This window comes from Myzus persicae, unplaced genomic scaffold, assembly GCF_001856785.1.
Source record: "Myzus persicae strain clone G006 unplaced genomic scaffold, MPER_G0061.0, whole genome shotgun sequence".
Taxonomy (NCBI): Eukaryota; Metazoa; Arthropoda; class Insecta; order Hemiptera; family Aphididae; genus Myzus; species Myzus persicae.
Window position 1 is genome coordinate 19,015 of NW_019103869.1, and position 13,734 is coordinate 32,748.

At 27.8% G+C, this 13,734-nt stretch overlaps 1 protein-coding gene across 3 annotated transcripts; it reads left to right on the top strand.

Annotated features, from left to right (window-relative positions):
* The first annotated feature begins 128 nt into the window (after window positions 1–128).
* On the top strand, window positions 129–8,780 carry LOC111035669 (protein fem-1 homolog B-like). 3 transcript variants are annotated; one of them, XM_022317366.1, is made up of 13 exons: window positions 129–736; window positions 813–990; window positions 1,315–1,518; window positions 1,857–2,018; window positions 2,080–2,281; window positions 2,603–2,746; window positions 3,807–3,981; window positions 5,419–5,565; window positions 7,251–7,477; window positions 7,679–7,792; window positions 7,875–8,002; window positions 8,066–8,235; window positions 8,292–8,780. In XM_022317366.1, exons 1-12 carry the CDS (start codon window positions 548–550, stop codon window positions 8,200–8,202), a joined length of 2,007 nt encoding a protein of 668 aa, XP_022173058.1. In that variant the 5' UTR covers window positions 129–547; the 3' UTR covers window positions 8,203–8,235; window positions 8,292–8,780. The 3 variants fall into 3 exon arrangements, with proteins under 3 accessions (XP_022173058.1, XP_022173060.1, XP_022173057.1); XM_022317368.1 differs by having other exon boundaries at window positions 8,066–8,208; XM_022317365.1 differs by having other exon boundaries at window positions 8,066–8,780.
* Window positions 8,781–13,734: the final 4,954 nt, after the last annotated feature.

The window sequence follows — 13,734 nt, forward strand, 5'->3', positions numbered from 1 at the left end:
ATTATTATGATCTAAGTCTTAAGATGTGTGTGGTACTCATAGATAACAAATTTATAAATAAGTATTACTGCTACTGATGATTACAGATGTTTAAATGTTATTTAATTTTTACTTAAACGTTTATATCTATTATCTAAATAAATAACATTTCCTATACTCCTATCTTTATTTTATGCAATTCTTAGTTATTTTTTTAATGATTTTATTATTTGTGATTATACTGATTATCAATGTCCGGTAGTCGTTACTCGTTACTCGCTACTTGTCTTGCTCAGTCGTTCGCTCGCTGGTGTCCTCACCTTCACTGTTCACTAATCACTGGTCAATGATTATCACATTTACAATATATTAAATGAATGATAATATTATTACCACACATCATTTAAATTTTACTAGTTTAGCAACTTCTATGAATGTATTACTATGTAATTGTTTACGTATTGGATGACACAAATGTCGAATAATCAAATTTGAGAGGATTGTCAAAAGTGGACACACAAACTTTCTTGCCGGAGCAATAGTCACTGCCGTTCGTTTTGTCCCAAAAATGTCGCAACGCATCTTAGATTTATCAGCATTGCCATTAGATATCGCGGATCCTTTTTATTGTCACTCGTTCCCGTCCTACTCTAGAAAACTGGGTACTGACAAAGAATTCCTGAGGATTCGCTTCGCCCAAACTATGAATTTAATCGCAAGGAATGAGGTCGCTGATTCAGATCATATAATCAATGGAGTAATTTTAATCCCTGTGAAACAGATTTCAGTTGGTAGGTATACCCATTTAATGTTTTGTTTTCTGCCCCATTTAGACTTACGCCAGCACTTTCGATCAGAAGTTTACACTACTAATAGAAGCTAGCTTGAACAGCCAACTAAAAATTGTGAAGGAACTGTTCCGCAGATTTAATGTCGCAGTGGACAACACAGGAGATGTAGTACAATTTGGTTCACTTATCAAAGGAGCAACTGCGCTTTGGTGTGCTGCTGGTCAGTATATTATTTTATCCGTTAACATTTATGTTCATTATTAAATAGAAATTGAACATTAATTATTAGAAAGGTAATCAAGACCTCAATTTCTCCCTTACCAGATTGAACATACTATGTAAAGTTTGTTCCTTACTCTAAACGTTTAGAAGTTAATATCATATTAACCGTAATTATAATTATTGTGTTCTATATAATATTTGTTTTTATTTGTATAAAATTAATCATTTATAGTTTTTGATTAGTCTAAGTAAAATAGTTAATTAAATACGTTTTACGATCATCCAACTTATTACTTGCTCATTGATATTTTTGAATTTCTAGGATCTGGGGCCATGGAAATTGTCAAAATTCTTGTTGAGAATGGTGCAAATGTTAACTTTCTTACTGAAACTAAGTCATCTCCATTACGAGCTGCCTGTTATTTAGGACATCTAAATATTGTTGAATATTTGGTTGAACATGGAGCAAATGTTAATTTAACCAATATATATAATAGTACATGTCTTATGATTGCTTCTCATAATAGTAAGTACATATATAATTATATTGTTAAATTTCAGAATACAAATATATGAATATGAAACATCTTTTAATTTATCATTTAAATTGTATGGATTTTTAAGAAACGATTTTTGGAAAACTCAAGAACGCAAAAAAAAATCTCATGATGTCTAATAATAATAACTAAAACATTATAATTTATATAATTGGCCCGTATGAGATCTATTGTCAATTTTTCAATATTTATTTGGAACTAAAAGACTCATTCTAATTTTATACTACAATTGCTTATAAATGATTTTCTATACTTATCAATACTCACCATTATTTATTTAATTAGTAAAATATCATTTTTATCCTAGATCACAAAGATGTAGTTGAATATTTATTGAGAAAGGGAGCTGATATTAATGTACAAACTAAATGTGGATCTACAGCCATGCATTTTGCTGCACAAGCCGATAATTTGGAAATTGCTAAACTACTCATAGAATTTAATGCTCAACAACTGAAAAATCAGCAATGTGTGTACATGTTTTGATTTTTTAAATTAACAATTTAAATGAATTGTCATTATTTTTCTAGCTTTGACTCCAATTTTGGTGGCAGCAGAAAGAACACATCATAATTTTGTATATTGTCTCATTGATGAGATGAGCCAATTAAATTTGACACGGGAAGAGAAGATTGACGCTGAAGAGTTATTAGGTGCTTCATTTTTGAATGATAAAGATCATTATGACTTTCAACGGGGATATAATATTCTAGTTCAAGCGATGAAAAAGCGGTATGCTATGTAGTTTATGTATCATAATATAATTTAATGATACTAACAATTTTCTATGTATGGATTAATAATTCAACGATGTTTAATAACTGTTTTGTTTTGTTTTATTTTTAATTGTACCCATTTAATGAAATCTAAAGAAGTACAAATTGTTTATAATTATATTGGTTAAGGTTACATAGACACTTTAACTTTTGTAAGTATGTATAATGGGCAAAATTATCCCAGTTTCTGTGGGTCATTGAATATTATTAAAAAAAAAATATTATGTATCTTATTGTAAATATTAAACAAATAAGAAAAAATTATATTTAATTTTAGGTACGAGAAGCATCCAATTATAAATAAAAAAGTAAACAAAACAGTCGAATGTTACAATTACAAAGTTGAATGTCAAACTGTACAAGAATTATTGGATATAAAAGACAACGCTGAAGCCATACATTTTGAATCACTGATAATTAGGTATGTATTATTTATTTAAAATAATTTGGTATTTATTATTCACATTCCATTTTGTTATCTTCATAACGGACCATAGAAGAAGTAAGTAAAACGGCTAAGAGAAAATAACAAGTTGGCAGCAGAGTTTCGAAAAAGAGGAAGGTTGACTCAAGTGGCAACTCCAATATAAAGAATAATAAGATTATAGATAACTGTGTGATTGGCATTGCCATTGTGGTTGTTGTCAACATCCTATGCATTTTTGAGAACATTGAGATCGGCCACTAAATTATATTTGTTATCATCAAAAAAACTGTGTAGTTGAAAGATATTATCTAGATGTTTTAATGCGGGGTTGAACATTTGACCAGAGTTTGAGTGTTTTAATGTTCATTGTTGATGAGTGCCTTGATGCCAGTCCAGTAATTTGAGTGTTGTTGTTTATAAGAGGATTAATGGTAATGAAACTTATTTAAATAGACTTGTAGGTGGTGTTAACAACAACACTGTAACTTTCACACCATTCAGAACTTATGAGATAGATATTTGGCATGGAAAAATGTTGACCAGGCAAAAACCACAGGAGACACTGTACTCAAAAAATAGATGATAGGTCCACAATAATCAGGTGAAAGCTTCTCACATTCTACTGAAGTATTATAAAATTGAATCAACTAAAGAGTATTATTGAACCATGATTTTAATATTTTATTGAGATTAAGGTATTATTTGCTGTAACTTTCAAATTTTCAATGTTTTTTTTTCCGGTTGAATAATTCCAATGTCTTCAGTAAAAGTAGGGGACCAAACCGGGTGTTTAAAGTTTCCATTAATCTAACTGTTTGTAATATATTAGTAAGATAATATGACTTAGTTATTTATAATACCTCCTCCATAATTTGGTAATTAGTTTGATAAGTACTACTTCATTATTGACACTATTAAATGCCGTTTTATTTATAAGATAGTAAATATATTATTTAGCTACATACTATAATAAAGAAAACAGCAATGTAACAAACAAATGAAAATAAATAAAGATTATTTAACATACAATTATTTCTTATGTTTATTATTTTAGAGAACGGATTTTAGGAGAAAACAATCCAGATTTATTGCAATCACTCATATATCGTGGTGCTGTTTATGCAGATGCACAAAATTTTACACCATGTGTACTTCTTTGGAATCATGCCTTAAAAATAGCTAATCATAATAAACATAGAGTCCATATTGATCTATTGCGATTCACACAGGTAACATTTTATACTTCAGAAATCAAAAATGTACACTAGAATTTTATCTATTTTAAAACATTATCAATTATACATATTATTATATTATATTGTTTCACACAATAATAATGTCAATCAGGATGTTATTAATAACTTTTTAATATTTCTTTTATTAGGCTGGTTCTTTTAAAGTTGTATGTTCGTATTTTATTTTTATTTTTATGACTTAAAAATTGAATATTATATTAATTACCCACTTTCATATTTAAACAAAATTACTTTTGATACCAATTATATTATTAGACTTCAAGACTTAAAAGTTTATATTAAGATTTACTCATTTGCATTATAAATAATATGATGCATTCAATTTTTTTTTTTTAATTTTAACAAGTTGTAGCAGCCAACTCAACTTGTAGTGTGCCAAGCTTTTATAAAATTACGTGGCATATTTGCCCATATGCAGAAACAGTCTCGACATCATAGTAATAACATTTAGTTTTTATACAATAAATCGCAATCTGTTATATTATTACTTTTCTAGAACCACCCTAGGCTTCTTAATTAGTATATTTTACCCCAAGTAACAAAAACAAAAATATGTGTGTGATCCAGTAATAATAATAAAAAAAAAAAACTAAGAATGTCTGAGCTACAGTATCCTGTAAAATATTTGTATTGGATGATGTATGTAGAAATGTAGAATACTTGTCTTCTCTTCACTCACTATTGATTTTCATGATAATTGCTTGTTTGTCATAAATTAGAAACCGATGATGGGTATCAATTTTAATTTAAAACAGTTCGTATGGGTAGTAGATTATATATTAATTTTATGAAATAGTATGGTAAGATGTTTTTCTAAGTAGGAAGTTGGAAGTAAGTACTTACTTACTTATTAAAAAATTTTGAGTAATCTATATTAAAATAAAGTCTTTAAATTTAAATACTCATTAATCAAATCTTTATTTGTATGAAGTATTATGAAAATAAATTTATATACAATTTTAATTTTTACCTTTGTAAAAATACTTTGGTAAATGATTTTTAACTATAAGTAGAATAACATATTAATCAAAAAAATTAAAACTGCAAACTTATAAGTTATTAAGACTCCAATTTTTCAAACCTTTGTGTGTTTTTTTTTTGCTTTGAAAATAATTTCAGCTTGTATAATACTTTTCTTAATTACTTTACTTTCTTATCTTTTATTTTTTGTTTACAAAAGTATTAAATGTAAAAAAAACAGTTAAAGTGTGTGTTATAATTTTTTACATAACAACATAATATAATAGATTCATTCATTTTTAATCAGCATTCCTTTTATGTAACATTAAATAAGAAATAAATGAGCTAAACTAAAATAAAATGACTTAGAGCTTCTGCTTTTATTAGTATTTTAGTTATAAATTTAAATATGTTTACATGAGACCATTCTTAATTTATATCTCTTTTCAGGTGTTTTGTCAAATGATTAAAAATAATATTAAAATCAAACTGTCAGATTTAAAGAATATTTTACAAACTGAATATGATGAATTAGTTTTTATTAAAAAAAAAATATCATCTGCAGCTGATTTTTCAACTGAAAAAGATATAGCAAAGGTTGGGTAATAATTTATTGCAAATATTAACTAAACGTCTACATGTTATATATTTAAGTATTTTCCAGACTAACTAGTTTGATTAAAAATTTACTGGACTACTGTATACCATAGTATATATATTATACACTGACTGAAACTATTTTTGTATATTTGCATATATTAATTTACTAATACAATAGGTAAATATAAGAGGGAAAGAGAGATAATATTTATTGGCAAAAAAAAAAAAAATACAAGAACAGTGATTACATCACATATTACACAATAATGGCAAAATACAAAAATTAAATAAATATAGATTGTTGGTCCAATTCACTGATATTGTATATAATATTAAATTAGTTTATTATTGTGTATTTTTACATTAAATTCAACATTATTTTCAATTATATATGAAATATAATAAAAATTAGTATAGAGAGAAAAAATGTGTACCACTATGTTTCCCATAATTTTTCTACAATTTGCGTGAGGACCACTGTTAAACTACTAACAATTTTAAGTATGATTAACTCTAAAATGATTATATTTGAATACGGTATCTTTTAATTGTTAAGTATTGTAAGCTTACCAACTATTATAAAATACTGTTTATCCCTATTTAATATTGTCTTCAATTGTTTTTGGTAGAGTTAGTTTTACCCTAGACTTAAACATTTTAAACATTATTTTGATTTACGGCATATGCTCCCAAATATTCACTGTTGTGATAAAATTTTATTAGAATTTATTTCATGCTTACTAAACTTTCATTGACTTCTACAATTATGTTTGGGCCTCAATTTTCATCCCATTTAAGTTATTCTCCATTTACACAACACAAACTTATCTTTAAAAAGCAATTCAAATCAATAACAGTTTTATTCCATAATTTATTTAAATTTTTTTGACATCACTTAATTGATGATTATTTTTCACACCATGCACAAATAAAGCAAATAGCTGTTGTAAATGGTATACAGCTTTTTTCAAACCAATTATCTTTTCAATGACATGTTTTTACTTTTCACTTCCAAAATGCAAATTTTCCCAAAGTATAACTTAGCGTAATAATTATTTAATCATAATCGAACAAGTAGGAAGGCTTCTCTCGCTTAAAGCTTTTGCATTGATCTTAGTTAAATTTTTGGTAATAGCCACAATTTTATATTAATAACGAATTAACCAAATCTCCACGGTTCAGAAGACAGACAGTACAAAAATTGCAAACAAACCACGTATACTGCGTACTAAAAGTTCTTTTATCAACTTATTAATGAATGAAGTCCATAGTATATTATTAGACATATGTTATGTTAGATAATTCACTATAAATTACAATATCCTATAATCTTAACAAACCATATTGTTATATTGTTACTGAAATCTTTAATAATTAAATATTTCCTTATTTCAAATTCAGTAAACATGTGCATCTTAATATTTTTTATTATTTAATTTGTAAATTAATTTATAAAAAATTTACAAAAATAGTGGTTGTCCAAATAATATGTATAAATGTGTTTAATATGGTAATCCGGTAAATTATTGATCAATCTAAGTAGTCTGCATAATACAGAAGTACCCATTTGTATTTCTAGTTAAATAAATTAATGGTGCATACTTGTAGCAACTCTATTGAGTTAACGTATTCTTAAATTATAGATGAATGAATTTGAAATTAGAAATTATCTTTTTCTACAGGATGAATATTATGCATATATAAGGTCTACACTTGGTTTGATTATTATAACCAGTATGGCATTATTTCAAAATGATAATAATGAAGATCCGTTAGTAGGTGAATTAATGAAAGTTATAGTAGAGATAAATAGACTTGAACTTAAAACAAATAAAGGCCTAACATTACTTCACTTGTCTCTTAATTATGACACACACATTGACAATATTTTCACAACAGGAATTTGCTGGTAAGATAATTTCATATAAGTAAATACAATAACAGAAAAAATTAATTTGAATTTACCTATATATTTGTTACAATTACCCCTGTAATCCAGATTTTACTTTTATTCTTTAATCGAAACACGTATATTTTTTATGTGAAGTATTATTTTCTGTGTTGAGTTTTGCAATAGAAAAACTACTCATTTTTTTATTTTGTATTGCAGCTTTCCAAACTTTCTTGCAATGAAATTATTAGTTCATTGTGGAGCAAACGTAGATGAAATGGACAATGAAAATAATACCGCCCTCCATTACATTGGTAAATTCATAACAGATTTGTAAGTATTTGTATTATTATTTTGAGAACACCTTTCAAGATTAATAATTGTGATTTTCATTTTACAATATTCGTATTTTAAGCCCTCACATACCACACGACACTGATTTCTTAGACACAAGAAAAATGGTTTTGGAATTGTTGAATGCTGGTGCTCATACAGATTTTGTAAACAAATCAGGGGATTGTCCTTATACGGGATATCTGTCGAGTAATTATTTGATTCTATTTAAGTTAATTTTATTTTATTATGAATATTTCATTTTTGTTCTAGGCGTATTTCATTTAACAAACAATACGCCAAGGAGTTTGAAATGTTTATCTGCCTGTGCGGTCAAAAACAAACTACCAAAATACTACTACCGAGATAAATTGCCCAAAATATTATTAAAATTCACTTTTTTACATTAAGTGATAGTCAGTAAAATATTTAGACAAAAAAATGTATTACCTTTGATATGATATATTAGAGTAAATAATTAAGTTGTCATTTTATGCAGGTCAGCTGTAAGCAAAGCAATAAATGCTTACACAAGAATATTGAAAAGACTTCAACATAATACATTTTTATTATGGTTTATCTATCCTACATGTACATATTTTTATTTTTTATAAACTTTTTATTTCTTAATATTTTTATGAAAACATAAATGTACAACCAGTTTTTTACTTTGAACATTATTGGTTGATTTCTTATGAATATTAAAAACTGCATGACATAATTTACTGATTTCATTAAAACAAAAGCAACATGTATTATATAGCATAGTTATTTAATCTTGTAATTATATGTATATTATGTATAATTAATAGAAATCTAGGATAAATATTGTTGAAAAAAATTGTTAAATACTCGTAGTTTAAATTTATATTCTATGTATTGTTTACATATTTTTATAAGGGAGATTGTCCTAACCTCTTCATTTACTTAATACTGCCAACAACAAGAATAAAACTTCATTAATATTTAGCATTTACTATTTACCTACCTTATGGTTTTATTTATTTGAAGTAAATTCTTAAGCTTACATTCTGATATGAAATGAAAAGATCATTGATTATTAATTATTAGGGCTAGGAACTATATGCCCTTAAAACCTTAAAATATGCATTTACCTATGCCCTAAAAAATGACTGAATATTCAATATACCCTTAGAATATGCCATAAAAATATTTGTATTGGTAATAATGTCAATTTATGTTATAAAAACAGTACAAATATAAAAATTAAATCTATGTAAATCAATATTTATATCTTCATACTTTGTATATTTTTAAACCAGCTTAAAAAATTAAATAAAAATTCCATTTATTTTTCTATACTTGTACTGAGTATCATTGTACAGCAATTAGTAAATATCTATAATATAGCTTCCTAATTAAAATAAAATATAAATACAACACAATTTTTAAAACCAACTATTTATTAGGTATTTTTTTATTTTTTCTATTATTCTAGAACTTTTAGGATTGATCTAAAATCAAGACCTTTTGATTATTTCAAAATGTATAAATGATTAAGATTTTCTTAATATCTAAACCTGTATGCTTGGAATTATTATCATTTATTACCATGGTAACTTTATCAACATTAGGAATCAATTTATACAGGCCATAAATGATTTGTAAATAACATAAATTATCTTGAATTATTGTATTATTTAAAGGAAATGTTTAGTAATAGAATGGTTAAAGCAATATAATAGGTACCTATGTGTTTCGACTTCACCTGTCGATGGTTTTATTAGATTGAGTAGTTAGTAGAAGTAGTTGTCAGATTATAAAACACTATTCTGCGTTGCTAATTATTTTCTCCATTAGAATATGATTTTTAAATTGCCAATTTCAAAAACTTTTTACCACGCAACAGTTTTTGCTGTAGTTCTATGTTGTGCTAGTATGTTATCACATAAACTTGATGAACTTACTCGTGACATATATTATTATGATAATAATAACGTGTTTAATACATCAAATCGTATTAAATATTAAAATCAAAAATCGTGATAATAAAACATAATAAATAATAATAATATGCAATGTACAATATTTATAAATATCAACATCTAAACAACGATTATAGTATTGTCATTCGTTATAAATTATAATTTACAGGCATGACACGCCGAAAGTCTTAAGTAGGCTTGTAAAACCATAATATGCTTCTCAGTTTTGATAAAATATAACATTTATGGATTGTATTACTATAGGTAGTAATTATTATTATAGCCATTGCAAACCTGACAGTATAAACTCTTCTGCTTTCTACGACAGTAATAAATGTCAATGTCAGTTACGGCGCTTATTTTGTTTATAAATACTTAGCAAAAATACCGTATACTAATCATACTAAGCAAAATTACTGTTTAATGTGATCAGTTACTGGCTACTACCTTTTGCTTAATATACCTATATGTTTGATACTGCCTTTTTGCTTAGTATCCCTTGTACATTTTAAAAATACTTGTATGCGTCATCACGTTTATTATAAAATCTATTACAAATACGGCATTTTTGCTAAGGTTAACAAAAATACTCATTAAAATAACTAATATTTTGATATAATAAACTCATTTTACACATTTTGACACTTACTGCCTTTTGGCTAAGGAGGGCAGTAATTATTATACTATTACTCTTTAACCATCACCTGCATACTACACATGCATGTGCCTATTATTATGACTAGATACATTGGCGTAACTGGGGGGGGGGGGCAAAACCCCCTGACGTCCCCCTTCATAATTCCTATACTCCCACCAACGGTAGCTACATTAATACATTTTAATTTAAAATATCATCGTTTTATTTTTTTATTTCAACTTTTTAATATAATTTGTATGTGATGAGTCTGTGTAGTTGTCAATGAAGTAGACGAAAAAATAGTCCTCACCCAGAAGAATACTCGCGATTTTATTCGGGCTTGAGAAAATTTAAGCATAAACAATAAAAAACTGAAATGATGATCCTGAAACGTTATAAAATTAATATTATGTTTTTGTTATTTGTTAAGGACCGTTTATTGGTAGTATGGTTCCCAAAATCTATAAAATAGAGATGATAAATATTATTCTATGGCGTAAACGAAATAATCACCAATGATTAATGAATTAAAACTTAAAAAAATCTTTTTTTTTTGTTTACCGGGATAAGTTTCTTTATTATTATTCAAGCATTCAGGTAAAATTGTTTCAGATCGTAGTTCTTAGGCACTCATATTGCATTATGTGGGCAATATCCAGAGGTGTGATTATTTCCATAATATTTCCACGTTGACTTCCAATGTCGAATGTTTCATATGTCAAATGACGTTACAAATTACAATAACTGACTTAATAATTTTCATAATACAAATACTGGAAAAACACTATAGTACCTATTACATTGATATTATATTTCTTGACAGTTGAAATGAAAATGAAATGGACTTAATGCAACAACCAGACATTGTAAGAACAATTTCTTTCAAAAAATGTTATTATTCCGGCCTCCGATAAAAACACCATATAAGTCAGTAAGCAATGATAGAGCATTTATAATAATATAATATTATAATATAGATCATAAATAGATTGATAAGTTAGTATATTTTATTAATTGTAGGTACTTGCGTAGTTGCGTAGTTGCGTATAATTTGATTTTTTTAATTTCATTTAATATAAAGGTCTCGTAGACTTCCATGGCTGATGAGGCAAATTTTAAAATTTTAGTTTTTACATACAGCTGCAATGTTGTATCTATAATACGTATACCTACAAAATATTTGTGACTCTTTACTCTTATTTTATTACAATAATTTAAGTACTTGTAACTTTTTATGTAAATATGTAAACATCTGAAATTTAGAAAAGCCCTGATGCTTACTATGAAGTATGTCAACTGCCAAGTTAAATTAATGCTAGTAGGTAGTATAGGTACATAAAGCAAACTATTAATGTTTTTTTTTTAAACTGAAATTAGGTAATTATCCATTAAAATTGGGTAGGTATGAAAAAAAATACTATTAAATTATTATTATTTAAAAATGTTTATTTTATTGCAAGTAGGTAATTAATGAAAAAGTGTAAGAATAATAGATAATAAAATACAAAAAAACTAAAAAGCTCTCCTCAAAGTTCCATACGCCTATCTACTGGTTATGTTTATAATTAGTAAGTATTTCGAAAGTTACAATCATATCATCAATATTGATATTGTAGGCAGATTCATGCTCAATACTTATAGCTAACAAAGCATCCAAGCGGTCTTGAAGCATTGCGCTTCTATGTTTGGTTTTGATGAAACTCAATTTCGAAAAATGTCTTTCACATGAACAATTTGTAACTGGGATAGATGCAAATTCTTTTACAACTCGATATATACTTTTAAGTATGGTATCTCTTCCAGAATAAGCCAACCGCTTTATACAATTTTCCAATTAGTCGCTGCAGAGATAGGCCCTCCCCCCCCCCCCCCCAGTATACAGTCCTTCGTATTGGTGGTACCTATGTGGTGATCGCGCATGTTAAAAATAATATCGGATTTTCACAGTCAGTAGACAGAAAACTGGTATGTTAAAGTCGGGATAGATATTGTACTTGGTGTACAAGACTTATCGTCGAGTGTTACAACTTCCTGTTTCTATATTATATAACATTATATTATAGACGAATCATTCGACATCTCAAATCCTTATGTCCATAGGTCGGAGGTAGTATATATAGGTACAGCAAAACGGTCTACGAGTCAATAAACAGGGTTAGGGTGTGACATATATTTAATACCTGAGAGGATTGGCACTTTGCACTCTACGCATAAAAGGAATATAGGTAATATCGAGTAAGAAACTATATCTGTAAACACGCGGCGCCAACTGCATCACTGCGATTCGTTTCAGACTTTCAACTCGGCTCGAGCGTATAATGAAATCCTTAAAGCTGTCCAACGGCATATTTCTGTCATCCTTGTCAGATTTCTCATGCTCTCGAATGAATCGACAAGTCGTCGGTGATAAGACTGCGATAAGACGTAGGTAATCGAAAAAGACCGTCATCACGTGCGCCGCATATTATCATTTCATAATATAATAAAAATATATTGTCTTGTCTCACTTATTAGTTATTTATAATACCTATAAATTATAATAACATGATATGATATACTAAAATAATATGTTGTACAGAAATTGACCTACCACACGCGTTATGCGATTGTGCGGTGTTTTATTTCGTAACTGTTTTCATTTACTCTGCGGCGTACGATGTATGATCACCGCCAAGAAAAGTTGAAATAATGTTTTTATTATTATTATTATTGGTAAAAGACCCTAGGCTACACGGGCCGTTAGGTTGGCAAATAATTTAATCAATTACATATTATACTTATATGTATTGTTGTCCACTTCTTCAAAATGGTTTTAAATCTTGCAGGTTTCAAGTTGGGCGGATTATAATAATAATATTATTATTATTATATTGTATGCAGAAATCGATTTAAGACGTACGAACCACGACCTTTATTTACACGTGACTACCGAATAGCTACTGCATACAGCTGTCTATTTCTATATATATAGGTACCTCTTTTTCAATCGTATCACGGTGTGCGCGTGCGTGTAATTTTCGACTCCTCTCGCACGCGCACACACAAACTCACTTTCAGAGCTGTGTAGGTTGTATAATATATACTTAGTCTGCTGTGTGTGTGTGTGTGTGTGTGCAGTCCATGTATTTGTGTAAGGCGACTTGACAAGCTGTGATTTATTGTACAAACCCTCTGGAGAGCTCTCTCTCTCTCTCTTTCTCACTCCGTTCTTACATATAATACGCTCACGCGTATGTGTGCTTGCGTAGATATTCGAAAACCTTTGTGGGTGTTGAGGAGAATGGGTGTAGGGGGAGGAGGAAATAAATAAAAAATTACCACTAGGTATATTCTAGCACTAATGGCTATCCGCGGTCGCG